This window comes from Psittacula echo (genome assembly GCF_963264785.1).
Source record: "Psittacula echo genome assembly, chromosome: 24".
In the NCBI taxonomy this organism is placed as follows: Eukaryota; Metazoa; Chordata; class Aves; order Psittaciformes; family Psittacidae; genus Psittacula; species Psittacula echo.
In genome coordinates, this window is record NC_137759.1 from 3,132,092 (window position 1) to 3,157,546 (window position 25,455).

The 25,455-nt window shown below is 51.7% G+C and overlaps 1 protein-coding gene across 3 annotated transcripts in view; it reads right to left on the minus strand.

Moving 5' to 3' along the window:
* Nucleotides 1-21,257, minus strand: part of PTPRS (protein tyrosine phosphatase receptor type S) — a gene marked incomplete at both ends in the record, with an annotated part of 89,048 nt that extends 67,791 nt beyond the window's left edge. For all 3 annotated transcript variants that reach the window (XM_080633929.1, XM_080633925.1, XM_080633924.1), the window contains 3 exons: nucleotides 6,148-6,289; nucleotides 7,222-7,367; nucleotides 21,170-21,257. In XM_080633929.1, the coding sequence (XP_080490055.1) occupies nucleotides 6,148-6,289; nucleotides 7,222-7,367; nucleotides 21,170-21,257 (376 nt within the window). The remainder of the gene's footprint in view (nucleotides 1-6,147; nucleotides 6,290-7,221; nucleotides 7,368-21,169) is intronic.
* Between the last annotated feature and the right edge of the window lie 4,198 nt (nucleotides 21,258-25,455).

The window sequence follows — 25,455 nt, forward strand, 5'->3', positions numbered from 1 at the left end:
GTCGTTTCAGTGAATGTGAAGCACTTCTAAACCAGGCTATTGCATTCTAAATGATAAACAGCTTTAACCAGGCACTGAACCAAACCTTTGAGCTCTCAGTTCACCAGGCTCTGCTTGGGCATCATAGGAGCCTCCAAATAGTGTGTGATTCTGCAGATCCCATGTACTGCAAACCCCCGGCCCCTCCATGAGTGAGCCTGGGACAGAGGAAACCTGGGAATTGCTTCCAGCTTCCAGGCAGGTTTTTAACATCTTCTCTTCCCTCCTGCTCTTTAAGCAGGCGGTGGTGTGCTGTGAAGGAGCTGTGGAGCTGCTGCCGCATTGGCTGCAGATGACATCATTATTGATTCCTGCTTTCATCCTGCTCCCTGGTGCTGCTGCTCCACCTGGCTCAAACCCCCGGCCTTTAATTTCATCAACCAATTAATCCACAGAGAGAATAACCCTCTTGACCGGCGGGGTGTCTGCGTGCACGTGTGCTGTGTTGGGGGAGGCCTGCTACAACTATTCTTACTGAGGGTTTCTAATTAAACAAAAATGTTAATCTTGCAGCACAATGTGCAGAATTCCTCTGAGTTTAATTAAAACAACTGCGACTCGAGGCGTGATCAGATTTGAGGATCAGATCAGTGGAGGACGCATCTCAGAACATCACATATTGCACTGATTCAAGTGCTCAGATTTCCTTCCTGCCAGGAAAGTGAAACTGCTTTCATCCCCTAACTAGATTCCCTGTAGTAATGCAATTACACCCTCAGCTCAACCCCCATAAGACATGCACACCCTCCCCATCAATCCACAAACACCACCAAACCTGTTACCAAATAAATAAATAAGGAACGGCTCGGATTGTGTATTCTCCTTCTAAAAGCAGCCCAGGCAACCACAAGAACAAAAGAAACAAGGCACAAGCTGAAGATGCTTCAAGGACACATCTGGGCAGCTGCCTGCTGCTGACTATCATGTTAGCTCATGCAGGCAGATGTTTTCATGTGTTGCCCTTGCCATATTAACAGAGCACCCCAACCACCTTGTTCATACCTGCTCTTAGACTGAGGTGCTTAGAGACACCCCCAATGAAAAGCTGATGAATTACCTCAAGGCCACTGAACAAAGTAGAGTGAGAAAGAACAGAGGGAGGCAGAGAGAGAAGAGCACTTCAGTGTTCATCTATAATAAATCCTACCGGACGATGTGCCTCGAACCAAGCTGCGCGCATGCGCTGGCACACACAGGGTCACACAGAACAAGCATGGGGGGCACTTGCTGCCTCCAGGCTGCTCTGGAAGGTGGCAGCTCTGTGGTTACCTAATTGGCTGTGCTGGAAACGTGGATGATGAAGGATAAAGCGGGTGGTGCTGCTGCTCTTCACCTCACAGGGTGTGCACAGTTGTTTAATAATGGAGAGGAGAAGCAGTGTGTGAGCATTATGGGCGCTCTATGTATTACATGCAGAAAGTCACAATGAGGATGCTGCTCAGGTGAGGAAGAGGAGTCATTTTTTGCTGTTTGAAGACATGTGGCCCAGCTCATGGATGCTGTCAGGCCTCTAAGCAGTCAACTAGCCTTGCTTCAGGGTGGAGGAACCAAGAACACAGAGATGAAGCAGCTTGAGTGACAGGAGTTCTAAGCTGAATCAGGATCAAAATCCAGCACTCCTGGAATTTATTCCTGTTCTTTTCATTAACTTCATGAACACTCCCAGCTGTCCCCTCCCCAACAGGCATCCTGGCATTATGTGCCTTGGGAAAACACAAGTTCTTTCCATCACTGCATATGTACCTGCGTCTTAGTTAACTGTTACTTCACAGGCAAAGCCAATGCTAATACACGGAGGAGTCTCAGTAAATGCTCTGTTGAGTCCATTCATTTTGATCTAGAAGTTTGATTATGAAAACAGAAATAGCCTAACAATGTTACTGAAAATTTGCAGCCTTATAAACAATAAAACATGCTTAATCTGTGTGATGGACCCCACAACAGTGCAGGTAATCCACTGTCTTCCCTGGCTAATGTCTCCCTAGATACCCTCCTTAGAAAGGCATCTGAGGTAACATCACTCTGACATTATCCACAAGCTACACAACTGATCTGCTTCCAACGCTGCCGGATTTTCAGATCACTACAAGAAAAGCAAAACAAGTTGAGTTTGAAGCAAGACTGCCAAGAACCTGTCAAGTGGCAAGGTCACATTTCCGAGGGGCCGGCTGCTCTCGAAGATGTGCTGCTGGGGAGCCCCATGCTTTCTGCTGAGCATCTAGAACTGATTTATCTTTAGCTCTTGCTGATCTAAAGCCAACCATTACAAAAAGCCCCAACCAAACAGCAGGGATCTGGCTAGAACTTTAGACATGCCCACACTAGGTCTCCTCATGGAGTAGGAGATGTGTGAGGAAAAACACAGGCCAGAATTGGTAAGAGAGATGTATGACCGCTTCCTAAAAAGACATCATCAGGGAAAAACTACAAAAAGAAGTTCTGGAAGTCTGTCCATAGCAGCCTGAATCATGCTCTGGTACCAAGTACCACAGCCCCTGCATGTCTGATAGCATCAGACCCCTCAATTTTCCAGAGCACGGTAATCCTCAGGAAAAAACAGCATCAGCCAGCACGCAGCAGGCGACAGATCAGGGCACAGTGAATTTCGTTCCATTACATTTAACTGGACCAAGCACTGGTTTTTATGGGATCACACCACATTTATCACTGACTCTCAAAGGGAGACTCCATGGAACTGCCTCTATCAGCTTCAACAGAGCAAAGCACCAAACCAGTCTGGCCTCTGCCTGAACCCCAGCTCGCGCCTCCCAGCAGCAGAGGCAATGCAGGCAGAAAGCGGAGGCAAGGCTCCCCTGTCCCCTCAGCTGCAGCCAGCACGGGCCAACCCTTCACAGCATGAGGATCTCTGTCTCAGGCTACTAAACAAGTAAAGAAAAAGGATGATCTGTACAGAGGAAGCAGTAACGATAATAAATATGTAATCTTTGCTGGGAGCGTGGAGCTTACAGAATGGTACCAACTGGGAGCTGGGTGCCTGTGCCAAGCGCTTCCTTCATGCCTAAGTTATAATGAAAAATGACAGCAGCTGGAGTCAACAATAACTGGAAAATGCTTCCCAAAACCACTTTCCTTCCTTTTCTTCAGGCTCTGCAGCAATCAGGTTTGCAGGCACTACGTCTAGCCAGCTGTGGAAAGAACAGCGAGTCTCCACAGCCCTATCAAAACTCAAATCCCTTGAGAAGCAGAGCAGGAAGGACAAACAAGCCAGAGGAGCTGCTGTTAAGAGACTTTGTGTAAGTTGAATGGTGTCCATCACAAGCTCCGCTTCCCAGAAGCTCCCCAAGGTTTCTTCTCCTGCAGCTTCCTGTTTTTAAGTGAATGCATGTGGATTTCTATCCGGGTCTGATCCAGGAGTAGTCATGTACATAAGCAAAAAGGGGTTTACTCTCAATCCCTCCAGCAGCTGCATCTAGGAGGGAAGAATGTGTTATGTTCTTGTCTGTTCATGAGACTGTTCTGCACTGAGGTTGAGGATATCCTGTAACTGCCCATGAACATGTATAGCGTGAAGGTACACACACCTGTGTCTAACTGTGATCACAACAGCAAAGCCACCAGGCTGCAGCATGACTGCAAAGCCCATCCTGCCGACTATGGAAGGGCACAGGCCCAGGTTTCCCTGCTCCACAGTCCGCCAAGGGAACAGCTTCCACAAATGACAGCTCACATTCCTCTCCGAGCTGTGGAACAGCCCCCATCTTTATGCTAAGCATGACTCCTGAAAGTGAGAGGAGACGGGAAGGAGGAGGAGGCCTTGCAAGGAAAGACAGAGAAAAGACAAACAGGAGAGTGGGAGAAAGCAGAAGGGGAGGAAAGGAGAGGAATAGATGCCAGCATGCTAACTTTGTGGAGATTAGGGGATTTGTGCTTGGTCCTTTTAACTTTCCCAGCACTTAAAAGTATGGATAAAGAGGGGACAATCTTTGCTGTGGGAAAGCTAAGAAAAGATTAAGGATGGAGTAACTCCAGCTGAGCAGGCAAGGGGAGGGTATGCTATACAAATGGCTTCCTTGATGCTCTTCAACAGCATCTTGGCCGAGCCCTGCAGCTGATCACTGCTCCCCAACATTCCATGAAGCAGGCATCCTCGCTGCTCCCGCACAGTCCCTTCACCAAGCTACCAAACAAGGCAAACAGCACAGGAATGCTTGTGTAACACGGGAACAGAGCACGCAGTCATCATGTTGTGGTGGGATCAGCAAAGTGCGTAATTAGTCAGGTGGTGGGGAGATGCAGCTCCTGTCCTGTCATCTGCCTCTTCAGCTGACGTGGCTGATGCTGACACCGGAAGGAAGGGCTGCAAAAAGACACGTGCAAAGAATCTTGGTCCCTAAGGACAAGCACTGAGCTCAGCTCCTCCTTTCCTACAGATTGCAGCTTTCTTTTGGTGGAAAGGGCCTTAAAAATGCTGTGAGAATCCAAGGGATTTGTAAGGGCTGCAGCTGGAGGAAAACCTTCTCCTTTGCCGCTGCCTGTAGCTAAATTCAAGGGGTAGAAACTTTGGAGTATGATTGCAGGGCACTTCTCCCAAACTGTCACAGCTCCCAAGGAATACACAGGAGTAAGTGTGAAGAATAAGGCTCCCAGCCCTCTGCAGTAACTTTAGCTAGACACACTCTTGTCATCAAGCACTGTTCCAATCTCCTGACAGATCCATCCCACCACGTACTGCTAACAGAAGGTTAAATGCCACGCCAGGCAAAGGAGCTACACAAAGATTTAAGCGCACCTACACAAATCTGTCAGGCATGACTGGACCACGGGCCCACATGCTCAAAGGCAGCCAGCATCTTGACAAGACAGAACCTGCCGGGTGGGCAGCAGAAGGGGTATTCCCTGCTACAAGGGGAGGTCAAGGGCTTTGCCATGTGCCCTTTATGTCTGGTTTTTATTTACTGCTGTACGTTGGGGATTTGCAGACAAATTTCACTCTGCACTATGAAGGATGTGCTCAGTGTCTGTTCAAACAAAAGGATTTGAGATGCTCTTGGAGAGAACACTGAAGAAAAAGCAACTGGCACAGATGCAGAGCTTCCTTATGAGGATCACACACTGCCTGGAGCACCTAAACCTGTTGTTAGCCATGCTCGCTGCAGAAATGACGGCTCCTACTGCAAGTACCATGGCCTTTCTACAGCCCCTTCTGCTGCTGGCTTCATCAACAGCCAGTGTTCCCATGCTGGGCTCCCTTCAGGAGCTCTCAGGCAGGTATCCACCACAACCCTCTTGCCTGGGTCACTTGCATTGCCCTGTATTTGAAGAGAGGACCCCATACATTTTCTCCCCTAAAATGGGTTAGTTTTAGCAAGCAGCCCAGCTGAGTGCTTCACACAATGATGCTGCCCATCTCTGGGGTAAGAACAGCAAATGTCCAGAGGCATCCACAGCACCAGCATATTGTTCCCTCCCCCACATCAAGTTCAGGGAGCATATTTCAAGCAGATGACATGAAGGAGGCATCCATGTAAACATCCTCTATAGGGGAGAGAAGTGAAAAAAGAACCAGAACAGAAATCAAGAGGGGAACTGTTTTCTTGGTGAGAGCATGAGCAAAGGACCTCTGGAAATAAGGAAGATGCCCAGAAGGGCAAAACAGGTATCTTGCTCGAGGGAAGAGGCCTGGCATTGCTAACAACTGCACAAAAGCCTCTGCAGATGCATACTCAACCTCAGTTCGTTAAGTGATTCCCTCAATGAAGGTTTCCTAGGGTCTCTGGATGAGTGGTGCCACGTTTCTGAAGATGATGATGGGGAGGTTTTGATGCTGCTTATAAACGTGGGGAAGGAATTTTTATTGGACGGGAGGGAAGATCATAGACTCATTGGATAATTCAGGTTGGAAGGAACCTCAGGCCATCATCCAGTCAAACCTCCTCAAGTGGTCCAGTTTTAGTTTTGTTTCTTACATAGGGATTTTACTCTGCAAGAGCAAAACAGACCTGACAGTTCAAACAAAGCAAAACAAGGAGGACCTGTGCCTTGGCCATGCATTTTTTAACAGCCTTCCCACTTCTAGGAAGGAACAGAGAGGCTGGAGGCTCCCTTTCCCCTGTGACGCTGACACATGGCAGGCAGGCGTGCTCTTACCTCGGAGGACGGTGAGCTTGGCATGGACAGTGACCTCCCCGTGAGGGTTTTGAGCAACACACTCGTAAATGTTCTCATCCCGGGGAGTGCGGAGGGGCTGGATCCTCAGAACAGCACCTGCACTTTCATCAAATTCAATTGTCTGGGGGATAAAGGGGAAGAGAGACACACAGTAAGCCTCTTTGGCTTGCGAGTAGAAGGCTTGTTGCTGCTTCAAAAGGAGGCACAAGCATTTATAGAAGCACACACACTCACAAACACACTTCAGCAGCTGCCTCGCAATCCCCTACACATAACTGACATGGTCAACTCGTCTCTCCACTGACCTCAAGGTGACAAGAGAACTGTCACATGCCAAACCCTGTCTCTGACCCCCCAAAAGTGCTATGTACATCTCCAACACTTTGAAAGAGGGAGCCATGGTGATGGTGTGTGTGGGGTGGGTGTTCAGAGCACAACTGTGACGGAGGAGGAGGAAGCAGAGCAAGTGAAAACAAAATAAAGATGAACCCCCGCCTTGTTCCTCCATCTGCATGGGCAGCTGACACCACAAAGCTCCTCTCAGCACACAGCTGCCTGGCAGGGCTGAGCCCCACAGCAAATTCCACACGATGACCTCCTAGTCCTTGTTCCTCCACTCTCATTTCTATCTAAACAATGCCAATTGCTTGGGTCTGGTTGCCAGCAAGTGCAACGTTACTCCAGGCTGTCTCAGGGTTAAAATAATGAGCCATGCATGAGTCTGAAAGATGCATTTACAGAGCTGAAGTGCCATCAGCTTACTTGGGGTTTCTTAGGGAAGGAAGAAGGCAGCTTTATATTATGTCCCAGGAGGGGAAAAGAAACAACAAAAAACTTCAATAATGTAAGTGAGCCAAGATTCCCTTGCTTTGGAACAAGCCCAGCTGTTGACATGGCCAAGAGCTTGCATTTCACTCCTGCTGCTGTTAAAACTCCTCCCCTTCCAAACCTCCTTTTATTTTCAGGCCTGAGGATGGCCAAAGAAGAGGACTAGCTGCTTTGTGTCAGTCTCTCCCTCTTTAGAGAGACACAAGTTTCAAGGACATCTCTTACCTCAAACCTCTGAGAGTTCACTTTCTTCCCTTTCTTATTCCAGGTGACACGTGGCTTTGGGTCTCCAGTCGCTTGGCACACAAAGGAGGCCACCCCTCCTGACACACCAATTTGGTCCACAGGTTTCTTAATGAACACAGGGGGACCTTTAAGAGAAAAAAGAAATTCTCATCATTGGCACAAGGAAAACCAAATTCAACTAAACTCTGTTTGTAATTAATAGTTGTGTTATCACTGCTATTCTGTAATGATCTCAGATGAAATGAAACCTCTTGGCCTGTTAGGAAACAACAGTCTGTATCTCCATTTTACATAGGAAGAAGCTACAGCACAACATGATTACAACAAAGAGATGTCAATGCAATGATGTTGCAAAGTTTCTTTTGCTTCTGAAAAGAGGACTTTTAAACTGTTTTAGCACTCTGCCCTTGCAAAATCCATCTAATGATCACCACCAAAAGCTGGTGAACCTGAAAACAACACCCAGAAACACTGAATCGTGCTCCCCAAATCCTAGCAGATGATCACAACACCAAGGAATGGGGGACATTTATAGGAACATACCCAACGCAGGGGTAAAAGGTGAAATAAATGGTGTAGGAACTCGGCTTTAGGATGTGAAACCTCCTTGGCTTGTAGTACCTCTGTTTTCATCTGCGAGTGTTTCCTCTGCCCCTCACTGGTACATGTACACAGCAACAGATAAGCCATCCTTTGGAACAGGACGCAGCCCAACAGAGAGAAGCTGTGATAATTTCAAAACAATCCAGTTGTCAAGACCAAGAGCATGGCAGCCAAGTCTGCAGTCAGCTCCTGCAGTTCCCCCTGCCCCTCTCCTCATCATGAGCCATCTGAGCAAAACAAGGGATTCACGCTGCTGACGAAGCCAAAAGCTCTTCAAACTCCTCTCATAAGCTCAAAGGTGCGGTGATGCCTGAATGAACACACTCAGAGCCTGGGCTGTGGTTCAGCCAGCCTGGACTCAAAGGAACACCACCCTGCCCCTGACTTCCATCCATGCCTGCCTGCCTTCAAAAGCACCTCTGCAAGGAGGGGAGTGGATGCCGGGATGGGCTTTCTGACCAAGGGAGGTGTCAGTGGCCTCCTTGTGATAGGAAGATGAGGCCAGACATGTCTGTGCCGAACCTGTATTGCGTCCATCCCCTGGGAACCCTCCCTCTGTGCTCCAACCTGCCTTCCCTGCGCAGTTTCCTCTCATCTAGTTAGTTGGAAATTGATTGAAATACTGAAATGATGAGGCCACAGCTGTGTTCAAATAAAACCACTCAGATCATAAAGTTGCCGTCTGTTATTCTTGAGGAAAGCAGAGCACATGACTCTGAAACGTGCGTATTTAGATGTACATGCTCCCAGCCTCCAAAACAAGATGGAAAGAGCCTACCACAGAGCTCCAGAAGAGGGCAAATGGCAGCTAGAGACAAGTCTCCAGGGTCTTTTAGGGGTCGAAAGATAAAAGGAAGCATGCTCCCCTTCCCTGCCCGGTGTGGCCAGCAGGATATAAATAAAAGCCACTGAGCAAGCTCACGTGATGCAATCAAGCATTTGTTTCCATGCTGGAGGTAAATACAATTCGCTGGAGCTGTTTATGTCCCCCCGAATGCTGTGTGTACAAAGCACCAGCTTTATAAATACCCAAATCTATATTTAGAGGTCAGCCGTCTTTGCAATGTTACCGCTAAAGGTTACCAAGCAAGTCCTGCTGGAGGTAACGGCACCGGGGAATCATCGGAGAAAGGCAAACCCAAAACCTTGCTTCAGGCTGAAATACAATGCTCCCTGTGCCAGCAACCTGACTTCCTTGCTCTCTTCTCCTCAGTTCAATATCTGAAGAGGTTGCGGAAGTCAATTCCGAAGGTACAGGCAAAAACAGCCAGGGCTTTTAAGAACACTTTATTGATGCAAGTTCATTTCCTAAAATAAAAGCCCCTAATAATCCTTAATGTCACATATACATTTAAATGAGTGCATACAGGATGATGAGAGCACAGCTGAGGAGGAAAATAAGCTTCTATTTCTGTCTTCAAGAAAGGGACGGTGCTCCAAAATAAAATAGCCTGCTTGGAGGCATTGCTCAGCAGCCCTTTCCGGGGAGCTCCATGGGCTCAGTGTGTGAGCTGAGCTCACCGCAACGCTGAGCTGCCTACGACAAACTCAGCGAGAGACAAAGAAAGCCAACCCGAATGCCTACCACCCGACCCGTTCCATTGTGCTACTCACTTGGAAAATGAGCGAAAATCAAAGCTAAATGCTTGATTCTAAAATTGCCCGAGCCTCGGAGCTCCAGACGTTGATTCTGTCCCCCCCGCTGTGCTCTCCACCTATGCACCCCCAGTCACTGCAGCACTTGTCACTCCAGCCCACGCCGAACGCACAACAACCCTCTCCCCTCCGAGAAGGAGCAAGCCAGCGCTGTGGCAGGCAAGGTGATGATGATACAAAGCTGGAACAAATTCCTCCGTGCTGCGTGGGATTGCCACAGCTCTGCCGTGCCAGGTCCAGCCTGCAGCGAAACACTGAGTTAGGATTCGGTCTCCAGCTCTGCAAACCCCTTTGAAAGCCTCCGAAAGCAGGAACAAGGTGCCACGAGGAAGCGAAACGCTCTCAACCCGCTCCCAGGGGCTTAGGTGTTTCCCCTGGTTTGCTGGACCTCTGCTTTAAATGAAAGAACAGAAATTAGAGGCATTTTTCAGTTGACATCCCTGCACTCCAGATGTTCTAGCACTTCACCATCTTCCCTCATGGAGAGCTGAGAACAAGCCAGCCTTGGAAAGCCCAAGCTGGAGTTCCATCTCAGCCCAGTGGTCACAAGAGATTTCTCTTTTTCCCCTTTCTCTGCTTGCAAAGTAGCAGAACCTGGGGGGTTTTTTGCCACTATCAAAACAGGAACAGAAAAACCTCAAGCTTAAAAGAATATTCCTGCTCCAAGAGTCTTCCTGCAGGGCCTGGGTCTCTGGAGAGGAGGATGGAAAGGCCGGATGGCTGCTGTGTACCTGTGATTCTTCTCCATGGCTGCATGGAAAGCCATCAAGTCGAACTGAACCTTTCACTCCTGCCCACCTACACACTGCCCAAAAGGAAGAGCCAGGGCAAGCAACCCAAGCTGGACACAGGATACCAACTGGAAGGAAGAGACACTCATCCATCATCCATCCCATCCTGCCACCCCTTCCAGACAGCCCTGAGTCCCTGATGGGCAGGAGCTGCAATGGGGTATGTGGGGTGTCCTACTCGTCCCCAGGGCACACGCACTGCAGGAGCACAGTGCAATAACCCCCGTGCAAGGGCGGCACACCAGGCAGCTTTCCTCAGGAGAGGAGGACGCTGCTGCCTCCCTTCTCCTGCCATCCTTCTTTCATGCGGCACCAAAGCAGGAAAAGCTCTTCAAACGCAGCCATGTACAAGAAACCCCAACCCAACATCTCCCTGCTGCCGAGACACAGATGACAAATGAGTCTGAGCAGCTTTAGAGCAAGGAGGGATGTGGGAGTGGGGAAAAGGAGGGGACATCTCACCCTTTAAACCCAAACGTCCCTCAGGAACTGCTGCCATGGTGAAGAGCGGGTGACAGACGAGGAACAAGGAGACAGGCCGGCCACCGTATGCCTGTCTGAAACATCAAGAGCCAAAGACAGAGGAAAGGATGGAGAAGCCAGAGGTGGTTTAAGGAGTGGGTTTGAGGAGGGTGAAGAGGTCTGACAGCAGAATGGGAGCAGGGTGGGCAGACAAAGCAAAGCATGGATCCTTCTTCCTTGGCTCCCATCATCCTGGTCTCCAAAGTGAGCCCAGCACTGCCAGCACTGCAGTGGGGTTATGGAGGGACAAGGAGGTTGCGGATGCATTTGGCCTCACAGACACACCACAGGGTGCCTTGCGCCGTGAAGTTCCTGAGGTAAACCCCTCAGTGCTGGCACACAGCCCTGCTCCCCTCTGCCATGGGGGAGAGAAGACCCCACACACTCTGCTGCCAAAATGGCCAGGAGACCTCGCTGTGACCAGAACTGCTCCTCTGCCCTAAGCTACAGCTGCCAGCCCCCGGGCAGGCCCAGGCTGCTCCCTCAGGGAGGAGGAGGACACGGCCGCCATGTTCCCTTCCAGCCGCTCCCCACAGGGGAGGCCTGAGGACATCACCGCCACGGTAACAGCCTGGCTCACCCCACAGACACCAAGAGATGGCCGGAGGCTGGTCCCTGACCACATCACTGCATTACCTGCCCCACCTTTAGCAGGGAACGAGCAGTATAAGGTGTCCTGCCCCACGGCTCTCCCTGCGGGGGCTGCTGAGGCACCTCCACATCCCTGCTTCCTCCCGCACCCCCGGCGCTCTCCCCTCACCTCCAGCCCCACAGCAGGGACCCGGTGCTGAACTGAGAGGGCCAAATTCACCTCTGAGCTTCACACCCCAGGGAAGCACCTCCACAATGGAGCCCGAACGAAGACAAACCCCTCATTCTGCCAGCAGTGTGAGCTGGCCGCAAGGGCCCTCGCCCCCGCGGAGCCATCCCTGCAGAAAAAAGCCAGCTACAAAACACGTCCTTTCACAGGTTTGGCTTCCATTTCTGGTGCCCCGGGTCCCCGCTGGCAGCGCTGTGGTGGAGGCCCACGCGCCGGAGCCGGGGTTCAGCTCCTCCTTCGCTGGTGAGTAAACACTCATTATTCCCGGCCTCGGGAGCGCGGTACCTGAGCTCCGCCACAGGAACTAAAGCAAAAGGCAGAGCACAGCAGGCAGGCCATTTTCTTGCTTAGCACAGCCTTCCCAAACACACACAGCAGCCCCACTGCTCCCAGCCGGCCTTCAACAAACGGCCCCGCCGTGCTGAGCCCGGCGTTTCCCTGTGGAGCTGCCCACCATGAGAGTGTGCCCACACTGCAGGAGAGATTCAGGGCACATCAGCCAGCGCCAACCAGGTCCAAATTTACCCTTATTTGTGCATACACACACATATATGCTCCTCTACCTGTCAAGAACGAAGGTAAGATGAGACCATTAAGCCTTTCACGGTCAATGTGATTCTATCAGCACACCCCACACTGCTCTCCCAGGCTCCGGATGATTCCCGTCATGGGGATGCAGCGCTCTGGCTCTGATGCAGACTGGGCTGACCTTGGGCACTCACCCTGCCCGCGCATCCCTAGCACGGAGGTGCCAATCGTCATTGCTCACCCCTGCCTCAGTCTAGACACCACGAGCTATTTGGAGCAGAGGCTGCTCTCAGAGCAGCACTCAGCACCCCGGGGGGTACCGCACACAACCACAGCCTCTAAACACTGCAATACAGAGCAGGGAAAGAACCACCAGAGATCACCAGAGACAGAGCTCGGGGACGTTCTTCCCGATGCACTTCTTGGTGGGAGAAGATAAAACCTGAAAGCCAGACAAAAGCTTTGTCATGTCCCAACAACCAGGTCACGTTGGCTTCAGCGCTGACATCTCTCATTAGTTCTCACCCCTCGCTAACTTTAAGAGCAAGAAGGGAATCCGATGGTGTTTTCGCTGGCATACAAAGGGTTAAACCCCCTCCCTTCCTCCTCCACCTTCCATCACCATTTTCCACAGGCTCACAAGGGGACAAGGAGCACAAGGTGCTCCCCAACTACAGCCCTGGGCGGTAGCACTTTCATCTCCCCCCTAAAATCCTCTCCAGGAATGCACGATCCGGCTCCAGCCATGCACTGAGTGTTCCTTAGCTGCTGTAGATGTGTTTTACACACCTGGGCTGCTGCATGCCCTGCATTTGAGGGATCCGGGTGCTGAGCAGTGGGGGACAGCCTGGAGGCATGGCCAGAGGAGCAGAGGAACAGCTTTGTCACACCAGTGACCGGGAGATAGAGGAGAGCAGAGGGTAGGAAGGATGGGGAAATCAGTGGGGATAAGGAGACATCAACAGGGAAGACTGATATTAGACATTAGGGAGAAATTCTTTATTATGAGGGTGCTGAGGCGCTGGCCCAGGGTGCCCAGAGAAGCTGTGGCTGCCCCATCCCTGGCAGTGTTCAAGGCCAGGTTGGACACAGGGGCTTGGAGCAAGCTGCTCCAGTGGAAGGGGTCCCTGCCCGTGGCAGGGGTTGGAGCTGGAGGAGCTTTAAGGTCCCTTCAACCCAAACCAGTCTGATTCTATGAAAACGCAAGAGAACTGGAGCAAGATGGAAAGGAGGGAGGTGTTCAGAGCCAGAGCAAGGAAGTGAAGATTACATGGAGGAGACAAACCAATGAAAACAGGAGAGAGCAGCCAAATTTGAGACAGATGGAGAGTGGGGAGCAAGAATGGGATGTTTGGAATGGGTTTGTATTTCAAAGCAGCGGCATTAGGGAGCGGGGGAGCTTGCAAGAGGGGTAGAGGCAAGGAAGATGGCTCTGTGATTTACATTTGTCTTCACAAGAGGAGCGAGAGCTGCAAACCGGGAGCAGGACTGAAGCAGGTGATGGGGAGGGTCTCTATGGAGACACTCAACAATACTGAAAACACCCCTTTGGCAAGGTCCTGCACAGACTCCGGCCCTCAAATGCAGGGTTTTACCAGCAGACTCTGCACTTCTTTTCCCCACGGGCTGTTTCCCAGTGCCTTGCAACTAAAGTTAAAACGAGGGGTTTCTGACAGAACAAACAAACAAGGAGTGAATTATATTCCATTTCCCCGTCAATAACTTCTCCCCAACCCAGTCGTCTTATCATCATAAAAAGTCCATTAAGCAGTAATTGGGGAGGCAGCAGAACACGGGGCTGGTCCGCGCAACACGAGCGCGCTCGCTCCCCAACTGGCCTTTTCTGGGAAGGCAGACAGGATAATTATAGGCTTCAGACAGAGACTTCCTCTTACTGTCAGCAGCTCCTGGCTCCCTTCAGGGAGATGGGACTGGCGAGGCTGGGAAGGGAGGGTAAAAAAAGACCGAGGATGTTTTTTTAGAAGTGAAATGCTTCCACCTTGCTATTCCCCTGCTGCCGATCCACCAAAGCCTGCACTCACCTCAGCAAAGCTGGGCTAGAGGGGAGTGAAGGCAGGCGTATTCCCTGTTGGACACAGGGGAATGGCACTTGAAAGATTCCCCCCTCTCCCTTCTTGCAAGGCCCCAGAGAATGAAGGAGAGCAGTGAAGGATACAACCCACCATGGGATTTAAGACAAGCAGAAGATGGGTGAGATAGATTGAGAATCCATTTCATCCCCCTTTGCTACCCTGGCTGTCCAACAACCCCAAAGCCTGCTCCTTTCTGACACCAGCCTGTGTTGCCAGCTCGCACCCTGCCCCTCAGCCTGGATGAGGCAGCACACCTTTCATAGCCAGCACCGTACCAAGCTGTTCTTGCCAGGAGGTTTGTCATTTTAGAGATCTGGCACATCCATACAGCCTTCAGGCTCCTATCTGCAACTCACACGGGTACAGACCCTTTGGAAGAGGAGGTATGAGCTTGCAGCAGTGGAAGCAGGGTAAGACTGAGGCTACCAAAGATCTATTCCTAGTTCTGACACCCAAGGTGAGAAAAACCACGTTATCCTGCCTGCTGGAGGGGAAGCATAATCCTTCCTTCTGGTCTAGTTTTCAGAGATGGGACCAGGCCTTATTGCAGGGGAACAGCAGCTAGCATGAAGTCATCCAGTTTCAGCAGGAATTCTCCAGGCTACCACCATACATCCATATGTATGGAAGGGATCCACCTCTCTCCATAGCACACGGGGTGTTTGTCACTGCCACAGATCAGTCACAAACCCAGTGCCTGGCACCTATCATAAAGCAAAAGAGCACGCAGGAAGCCCTCAAACCCAAGCACATCCTACCCATAGAGGCAGACAAAGAACAACGAGAGCTGAAGGATCTTCCTGGCTCGCTGGCTGATGACCACAGGAGCCAGTCTCAAGGTGATCTTTAACTGCTCATCTGCAGAATACCTCCAGTGTCGCTGTATACGTTCATTCCAACAGATCCAAGTCCAGGCTGAAGAGCTGGCACTCACCGGCACGCTCCGCCTGATGAATAAACCCAGCAGCTCCACGGAGGTGAGGGAGGAAGAGGATGGAGCCAAATTAATTTGACTTTATTAATTAAAACCCCCACCAAGCCTCCTCACCCCACTGCTCTGTGGGGGCTCTGTGTGTGTTGGGGGGGAGCTATGCTCATTAATTATGCAGAGAATGCAAAGCTATCGGCCTCTGAATGAGCTGAAAGTGAGGAGGAACCCGTTCAGAGCAGGCAGAAACGGCTCCCCAAGGCAGCTGAGATTTCTCTTACAACTTCAAAGGACAATAAATTATTCAGCGCGCTCGCGCCACTCCGCACGCTCTCACACTCTCTCCCCTTCTCAATTTTATGCTCCTGAGTCAATTAAAGGTTTGCAGGACTTGGGGAAACTTTGTGGAATGCTAAACCATGCGCAGCTCCTTCTGTTGAGCTGGGTTTGGTTTCTTCCGTCTTTAAAGCTTTGCTTTTCCTCTTGGCCTCAAAAGGCAACAGAAATGATGCTGTGCATTAGAGATGAAGCTGCCAGCACCGGGTTTAAGTTAGCCTGCATGATACAGCAATGTTTCATGTCTGCAACAAGCAAGACGGGACATGCTTCATCTTCTCTGTGCAATGCTGCTGTGAAAACAGGTCAAGCCATATTCCATGTCAACTGTGTGAATCATTCATTGGAATAGCCCCTTTCAGTCTTAGTGGTAGATGTCCAGAATGTATTTCTAATGCTCTCTCCTGGCACTCTTCAGGTCTAGGTTAGCTGCGATCTCTTCCACAGTCACACTGTTATCTGCTGTGCCCTTGGACGGAGTGAGCAGCTCCTCTGCCAAGCCCTAACAGGGCTGTTCAACGTTTGCAGTATGAGAACCCCAATCCAAGCCTGAGCCTGATTACATTGGACATCAACATGGCAAGAGAAGCCCTTGCTCAGAAAAGCAAACCTGGGCAAGCAAAAGGAGGGCAGGAGGGCTGAGAGGTGCAGTCACAGAGCAAGGACGCTCCTGACTCCCGTTCAGTGCCCACTGATGGTTCTGCATGCAGCAGATGGCATAAAACGTGACTGCGCTCATGAACTTTAACAATCCCCCAAAATTAAAGGCAGCCGCAGTGCAGGGAACATCACAGCAGCTTTCTAAGGTGGGAACTGGGACCAATTAAGTTGCAAGAGAACATCCTTGACTGGAGGGGAAGAGTGGCACGGAGTAAATCAACCTGTTCTTCAGAGATTGTGTCCCACAGGCCAACTCGAGCCCAGATTCCATCCCACACACACACAACAACGACATTCCTCTGGTCAGGCGGCCTTGAGATGCACTCTGCTTGCCTTCTAAGAATAATATTGGGCTTGCCAGGCCACAGAAAGGGTGGGAATACCCTCAGAGATTCCCTTTAGTGACCCGGGAGATTCCTATCTCGCTGGTCTCGAAAAGACACAACCACACACCCCTTGGCAAGCAGATGAAAAGCTGATGGGAGCCAGGGTCTTGGGGAGATAACCAGTGCAAGAACGGAGTGAAAAGGACACCCAAAGGGGAAAGTCCCAAAGGAGTAAATATTGGCTTCCAGGTAAAGCCTGCCCCAGAGTGAAAGGCCTCATCCTGGCAGCCAGGTCTGGTGAAGACACACTTCTCCTCACTTCTCCTCTCTCACACATACTCCACAGATGACATTTCCACACAAGGCGCTTGTTTACACAACAAACAGATGCTCTTTTCCCCTAACTTAACCATCTAATGAAGCTGAGCAGCAAGAACCTCTGGTTGGGAAAAGATCCTTCACCAGGAGACACCCATGACTGGGTCCCAAGCAGCCATGGCTGCTGCTGTCCCCAGGTGCTCCTCAGCAGACACTAATCTAATGAGCATTTGCAGTGTGGGGCACAGCTGAGACCCGGGAGGTGACAACATCTCCTGCTCCCAAGCAAGCGCTTTCAAAAGATGACTTATTTCCTCTCCAGTTCCTAGAGGAGGCAAACAGAAAAGAGCCAAAGAGCTACATCACTCAATCCAAGCAGGGAAGGTTTAATTTAATCAGGCACTTAAACAAGGTGACACAGAAGCTTAATTCAGTGTCCTTGAGTGGGATGACAACCAGCCCAGAACCCTCAGCAACCACAGCCTGGGTGGCAGCTGGCAGATGGAGAAGGCAGCAAAGGAAAGGGCAATTCAGGAACAAGGACAGCAAGACATCTCCTTGCCTACATGGGGAACACAAGCAGCAAGAGGATCCGGGAGGGAAGCAGGGATCCTGCCTTCAAGGAGGATGCAATTCAGATGCTGCCTCCTCTTGCACACCATGAAGACTGACACTGAAGGAACAATGTGCGACACTAAGTCCACCACCTACCAACTGACCACACAACCTCCTACATGTCCCCACCTTAACTTCTGTACCTCCTTCAGCCCATACCCATGGGGAAAACACCCTTCTGCACTATCCCCCTGGCTCCTGACCCCCAGCAGGCACACTGTCATGCACCCGAATTGCTTGTGGGGCGATCCAGCCTCACCTCCTTTCAACATCTTCCTTCCCTTGGGTCAGTGCTGTTGTGCTGTCACATACCACTCTCAAACACTTACACATGGAGCAGCTTTCTCCCACAGTGGAGGAAGATTCACTTCTCACTGATGTCGTCTCAACATGTTTAAGATGGAGCTTCCTTGATTTTTACTACCATCTTATCTGACAACTGCTGTCTTGGCCAACAACAGATCAAAGCCAGGACCTCCAGAGCTAAAAGCTGTGAGCTCTGCTGCAGAGGCTAATCCTCTGTGGATAAAAGCATGGGAGGGACCATTCAGCAGAGAGGAGTCAGATGCATCTGTAACTTGCTGGGATCTGGATCTCAGCGAGACAAGCCTGCAGCCAGCCACCAGCTCCTACATCACATGCCACAGAGCACACACATTCCACACACCTTTCTTCATTGCACCAGCTCCCGAAACACAGCACTGCTTCCTCAGCCTGAACATGGACAGGCTGAGAACACTGGGGCTGTTCAGCCTGGAGAAGAGAAGCTGCGTGGAGACCTCAGAGCAGCTTCCAGTGGCTGAAGGGAGCTACAAGGATGCTGGAGAGGGGCTCTTCATCAGGGACTGGAGTGATAGGACAGGGGGTGATGGGTTCAAACTGACGCAGGGGAAGTTCAGGTTAGATCTAAGGCAGAAGCTCTTCCTGTGAGGGTGCTGAGGCGCTGGCACAGGATGCCCAGAGAAGCTGTGGCTGCCCCATCCCTGACACTGTTCAAGGCCAGGTGGGACAGAGCCTGGTCTAGCGTGAGCCATTCCTGCCCATGGCAGGGGGTTAGAACTGGATGATCTTAAGGTCCTTTCCAACCCAAACCATCCTGTGCTTCTATGATTATGATCTGCTCGAGCTCCAATCCCAACCCACCTCACGCGTTTTCCACCCTCTCCAGCAGCCCCACACGCGTGGTGCAGCCCCTGCTGCCATCTGCTGCCAGGCTCCACGGATGCTCTGCAGCTCACGGAGCTCGAGAGCCCCCCGCACACATGGGCCCAGCATGAATGACTCCGTTCTGCAAATTACCAGGGGAGCAAGGGCAACGACAAGGGAAGCGAGCCAGGGTAACGCGTCATCAAAGGGGCTTTATTCTCCTATTTTGTCAACTGCAATTTAGATTTAATTATTTATGGTAATACTTCAGAGTGTGCTGGTAAGCGTTCTGTAATGTCATTTATAAAAGGAAGGAAACCTAAGTAATAACTAATGTTTGCTACTGCATCTGCTATTAAATCTTTGCTGGGGTGGAGAGAGCCACACACCAGCCTCCTGTGTATGCAAAGTACCAATTAGCAAAGCACTATTGTAAAATGCAAAGGTTTAATCAATGGGAAAAATGCACTCGGAAACAGTGAGCACGCTGATTTCAGTTATCAAACCCACCGCATTTCTATACAGTAAGCAGCCTTTTATCTGCAACTGAGGAGCACTTAGGAGTGGGTACGGTGCTCCTTTGGGTAGCACAGGAGGGCAGGAGTACCTGACCGCTGCTTCAAGGCCCAGCCAAACGCACTCTGCACAGTGCTGGTAGGAAACATCCCATCCTGCTCCAGCCACCGAGATGAGACTGATTTTGCTTATGCACAAAATGAGCTTTTTCAAGGTGCTCACTGCAGAGTTTCATGACTCAGGTTGGGTCTGCCTGGGAAAAACAAGGCTTGGTTCTGTGCCCAGGTCCAGCAGCCATTTGGGAAACTATTCCCTTCCCCAGCCCCATATCCACACCTCATCTGTCCATGCTGTTGGGTTTTCTCCCAGCTCTATAGGGCACAGGTCCTGCCTCTGGCTGTGCAGCACATTTGGGCACAGCTCTTAGGGAAGGTCTTAATGCTGCTTGTACAACCAGCTGAATCCCTAACAAAATAACACATTCCAGTTAATGAGAGGCCATTGACATTAATCCTGGAGTGAGCAATTTCCAGGTCTGTGGCTGCTCCTGACCGTATAGAAGTAACAAAGAAAGTGTCCATACACAACCGAAGAAAAAGAGAAGAAACAGGTCTGCTTTCTACCTCCCATTGACCATCCTCGTCAGCTTCCCAAGGAGGAACAGCAGGCAGAGAGTGGTGTGGTGCTTTGGGTTTTTCTTTTAAATGGCAGTTTCCTTTAAATAGAACGTTCCTGCCACGGAAAGATGTAAATCACTGACTGAGATCAATTAGCCTGGGAAACAAGGGAAGTATTTTAACGGCCCTTTGATTGCAGAGGCCACAGCTCCTCCAGCGCTGCACTGGAAGAGGAGGCAAGTTCCAGCTTTCAGCCCCATGTTTTGCTGCAAGTGGAGCCGTTCCCCTGCAGAGCTGGGAAAGGGCTGCCCTCCAGGAGCTTCCCAGGGCTTTCCTACCTGTGATGCTGGGCTTCCCATCGCAGCAGGGCCACCAGCCCAGGGCAGCCCAGACCCTGGGGGCTGCAAAGCCTTGGCAGCCCCTCTGGTGAATTAGGGCAGGAAATCGGGTCAGCGCTGTGGCAAGCACCAGCCAAATGGAAGGCAGCCAAGGGATTACACGAGAGGCAGTGTGAGAGAGCCCAGGGCCATCTGATGGGAGAGGACGCTGTCAGACCAGAGTGACAGCTCCTCACACAGCCTCTGCAGTTGTGACAGACAAAGCTGTTTGCTGTTTGCATGCCTCAGTGGAGAGCACTGCGGACCGGCTCCGATGCTCCTGACTGCACTCTCCAGGCGGAATTCGGCTGCCCCTCCAAGATCAGGAGCTACCAACCCAGCAGCAGCAGGCAGTCGATAGCAAGGGCCACGGGGCAATTCCCTTGGGGCATGGGGCAATTCCCAACTGGCATCCCCAAAGGCAGACAGGTCAGGGAGGTGCTGATGTACTCTACAGGTTAGGAGAAGAGACAACGTCTGGCCCAACTTCAGCTGCACCTCAAGCAGGTAAGCCCCACCCCGGACACCACATCCTGCAACTGCAACATTCCCTATCTGTGAGCAGCAGGAGTTAGAAAAGCACAAAACCTCCCCGTTCAGGATCCAAGGACACTGCAGAGCTACAGAAGAGAGAAACTTGGCTGCAAGCAGCAAGGTGTCTGCTGAGCAGTGACAGACTGCAGCAGGGCTTGGGCCACGCAACTGGTGCCTTCTGTGTGTGCTCAGCATCAGCCCTTCCTGAGGGCAGGTTTCCACCACAAGTGCTTTGGAGCAGTCACACAGCACGTGGGATCTCCAAGCTCTGCTGGAAGCTCCGAGATCTCACCCCACAGGAGATAAGGATGGACAAGATGCTTGTTCCTTCTTGCCCCGGCAAGGAACATGACAACAGCCACTAGTGTCCGACATGCCTGAAAGGCAAGAGCAGGAGAGGACAACATGGGCGAGCCAGGGCTGGGAGAAGGGGAAGGGAGCAGCAGGAGCTGCCAGGCACTTCCCTCCTCTCCAGTTCTGTGGCAGTTTTAGGGGCAACCTGTGCTGGCCGGTTCAAAGCAGGGGAGCAGCAGGAACTTACTTTCAGCTACGCAGCCTATCAGCAGCACAGACAGGAGGTTCACGAGGGAGACCAGCGAAGACATCCCAGGGCTGGGAAGGATCCTCATCCTCTGCAGTGGCCTTCAGCCCCAGCCGGAAGGCTCCGGCTCAGCAGGACTCGCGGCGTCTCCCCAGCGTTGTCAGCACCTGCGGAGGCACAAAGGCACTCAGAGGGAGGAAGGAGGGAAGCGGCATCCATGGTGAGGAGACACCCAAACGCAGCCCCGAGAGAGCACTTGCTGGGGGGGGGAGGCCAGGCAGCCTTCGCCTTGGTACCACGAAGGACTCGGGTCAGACATAAGGAAGCTGATCCCTGTGAGGGTGCTGAGGTGCCGGCACAGGGTGCCCAGAGAAGCTTAGAGCTTGTAAGCACTGGTGAGCTCCCATGCACACCCTCACAGAAGGAGGGAACAGCGCAAGGAAGTGCAATGAGGAGGCACCGACTGCCAGAGCCCATGTTTGAGGTTGAACTCCCATTGGCTTCTCTACCCCCCAACACAGGAGGAAGGAGCAGTGAGGTGTGAAGGGATCTGAGCCGGCAGGGCCCAGGCAGAAAGGGCAATTTTTGCACATAAGCACAGGGCAGGCAAAGGAATCCATAAACCTGGCACAGGAGGAGCCATGCAGAGGGATTGCTTCCCTGCCTGGGCAGGCTCCGTGCCGTCCAGCTCCCATCACCCCAACCACCCAGCCTGACCCTCAGCCCCGGGATCAGCATCCTGGAAGGCAAATGAACGCTGCCGAGTCTACCCGGGATCCCTACCGTAAGCTGGGATCACAGCAGCTCTCCTGCATGTCCCACAGTCCCTATGCTGCCCAGTGCCTCAGCCTCCCCACACACAGAGGAACCGCATTACAGAGCTAACACAAAACTGGCAGAGATAAAACCTGGAGCAGGAGGTACCGCAGTTGATCCCGATGGATCCTAAGGCACATTCCCATGGAGACAACGCCTGGCTCCCAACGGAGCTGGCCTGCTTGCAGTTTTATCCTGATCCCTTTTCAAAGCCAGAATGGCATTAAGGGAGCCGTGTTCTTAGCAGCTACCCCCATCCTGTGTGTCAGTACTGGGAAACGCTTCATCCTTCAGTGACAGAGGTGAGCTTTGCCCCAAAAGGGCTGAAAATAGAGTGAAACCTGCGGCCATAACCTCCTCGTAGGGTCAGCAGCTGAAGAGGTCCCTCCATCAGCCGCTGAGCAGCAGAACAATGGGATGCAGTGGTGTGAAGGATGCTCTCAGATGTGCACGGATTCCTTCCTGCTATCGGTTACCCCCATTAAAAATCAAACCCAGGGTTTATCACCTTTTGGAGAAGAGCCAGGTAGGGGATATTGTACAGGATCAAAGGCTTGCAAAGCACTAAGGGGACAGTGAGGTTGCTTAAGCTTTCTGATACACATCAGGGTAAGAGACCACTGGAACAGGCAGTGTGAAGGGGCATTTTAATCCTTTTCTGTCCTGTTAGCTCGCCAAGGCTGGACTGGACAGAACGAAAAGCAAGGGCAGGATAAACACGAAGCCCTCGTATGTACTCAGCCCTAAAGAGCAACTTCTCAGCGACAGCTTTGGACTTGCCCTTTGAGGTTTACAAAGCCTCTGCTGTGTGCTCTGTGTTAGTCCAGCTCCATCGTGCTTCAGTGCTGCCTTGTGCAAAGCAAGCAGAAATACCGATACTGTCACAAAAAAGAGACCAAATTGGGATGATAGCCCTAGGAATCTCTTCAAATGTTTGTTCTAGACACACTCAGAGGAACACAAAGGCTCCAGCCAGACTTAACACGGGGTTCGCAGGGTTCCAGGGCACAGAACAACGCACTGGGGTTTCTTTTGTTGTTGTCAGAGGCGAGCAGAGACTGGGAACGTTCTGAATGGCTGTGATGGGAACTGCTCATTAAACCGGGGATGTGGTGGCAATGCCAGCACAACAAATGGGACCGTGATGCTGTTCGCTGGCTCTCTCTTCTCCAGCCATGCAGCTCCTAGTTCCCACCAGCAAGGCTGGAGGGGGGCAGGGCTGGAGCCAGAGCATCCTCCCAACCACATCAGCTCTCTCTGTTACCCCTCAAAGGGCAGAGCAGTGCAGAAGCTCTCGTTTCTCTTTGTCAGAGCAATGTCCCCCCTGCCACAGCCCCAGTAAATGCCTCCCAAACACCTCCCTGAGCCTTATCTGCTCTCCAAATGCAGCACCAGTGACCCTCCAAGGCTCAGAGCAACCAAGAGGCTGCCCTGCCCCATGCAGCACCCCCCCAGGAACCCCCGATGCTGGAGCTGAACACAGGTACGTGAGGGAGACGTTCCAGCCTGGCACCTCTGCTCCCCCACATCTAGCACAGCTTTTCACGCTGTAACGGGCTCCGATAGGGAAGGTCTGGTAAAGGGGATACAGCAACAGCTCCAAGATTAGAGAAGGAGATGCCAGAGGGTGACACTTCCGCTCCAGTGCTAATGTGCTTCCTGAGCCCTTGATGGAGACAGAAAGTGCTGGCAGAGATATTAGGACATGTCAGCTTCAATCCAGCAACTCATCCTTCAGAGCAGGTACGTCACTGCCTCTCTGCCCCTGGCTGTGGGATTTTCAGGACACCAAGATGTGCACCCACCTGGATCCCTCATGGACAGCAAGGAGAGACTGGGACAGGAGCTTGCTCTGCTTTCCTGGCAGCACCCTGGCAACAGGAAGACTGGAAACAGACCCTTATCCTCAGCATGATTCCTGCCTCCAATGCAGAACATGCCACATGTGGCAAGCCAACTGCCATGCAGCAAGGCTCTCCTGCCCTCCTGGCAGCGCTGAATTCAAGTGGGAATGGCTCTGAGGAATGCTCAGATCACAAGGGCTCTATCCCAGACCCTCTTCCCCTCTGCTTACCTTGTCTATGCTCTTGGAAGCAGGTTTGCATCACTCCTGCCTCGCTGCTGAGCACCCAGCCAAGGCCCTGGCACCACACAAGTCAACACAATGGCAGTTTTCCTGCACTGCTCCATGGACCTTCAAACCCTCTCTGAATTCTCTGGCACAAGATCTCCTGCAATGTAAGCAAACCACCTAACAGACCTCAATCCTTGCTAAAGAATGCAATTAAGCGAAGCCGTGGCCCCCCGTGGGGTCAGATTTGTGCTAGATACGGTCACACTTCAGGAATAAGATTAATTCTTACAGTAAAAGGGCTCCTGTAAGGCATTCATTCTGTGCACGGCCTAATCTCCAGCTCTGTCTGTACAAGTGTGCACCTCAGCAGTGCCGAGCACAGGATCTGCAAGAGTACTGTTAATAACAGAACTGAGCACCACTTGCAAGGAGCAGCTTCCCACTGCGGCTCCTGCAGCCAGGACGGAGCGAGGGACCCAAGGGTGCAAGGCACAAAGGGGGAAATGCTCAGCAGCACCCACATTTCTTAAGAGCTTAAGTTCCACTTAGAGTCAAAGGGACTTAACTTAAGCCGCTAAGATGCTTGTGAAGCTTTTCCTCCCATTTCAGAGGGTGCACGACACCCAACTCCCCTAAGCCACTTTGAGGGGATACAGGAGAAGGGGCCCTGATCTCCAGAGCAGTTTGGCTGGCCCAGTCCTCACTGCTTCAAGAGGAGCCTGTGGGTGATGCTGCAGTTACAGGTGTGGGCACGAGTCAGCCCTATGCAGGCACGTTGCCATGGGGTGCTTTTCCTTCGCCCTCACGGAGCCAGTGATAGAAATGTTAGTTCTGCATTTAAAAAACCATGAACGCAGGAGGGAGGGACCATCCCTTCATTTCAGATTCACTGGAATAGAACAACCTGAAGACCAGTTGCACCACAGAAGCATCTGGGCTTCTCTTCTGTTTCAGCTGCCTGCGGAAGGGAGAAGGGTGACTTTAAAGCAATTCCCTGCAAAAAAGTTCCATCCAGATCCAGCAGATGATTAAACATCTTCATTTTCAGCAGCTGCTGCAGGAGAATGACTCCCATTAGACATATCAATCGGAGCAAACACCTCGCAGGCAGAGGGCTGCGCTGAGGTCTCTTTTCCTCCCAGCAGCACCAGCTTAGTTTGTGCTGCGTATTAACCAAGGGCACTGGGTCACTTCATTTCCTCCCAGCAACCTCTTTATAGAGAGGAAGAAAAGCTTTTAGCACAACCACGAGCTCATTTGTCACCTCTCCTGGGGACGGGAGAGATCACATTTCAATTTGTCACCCCACGTTCCTTGCTTGCTCCCATCTAACACCCTGCCCTGGGCAAACCCAGCACCACCGGGGCTGCGACCGGGAGCCAGCGCTGGAGGCTTG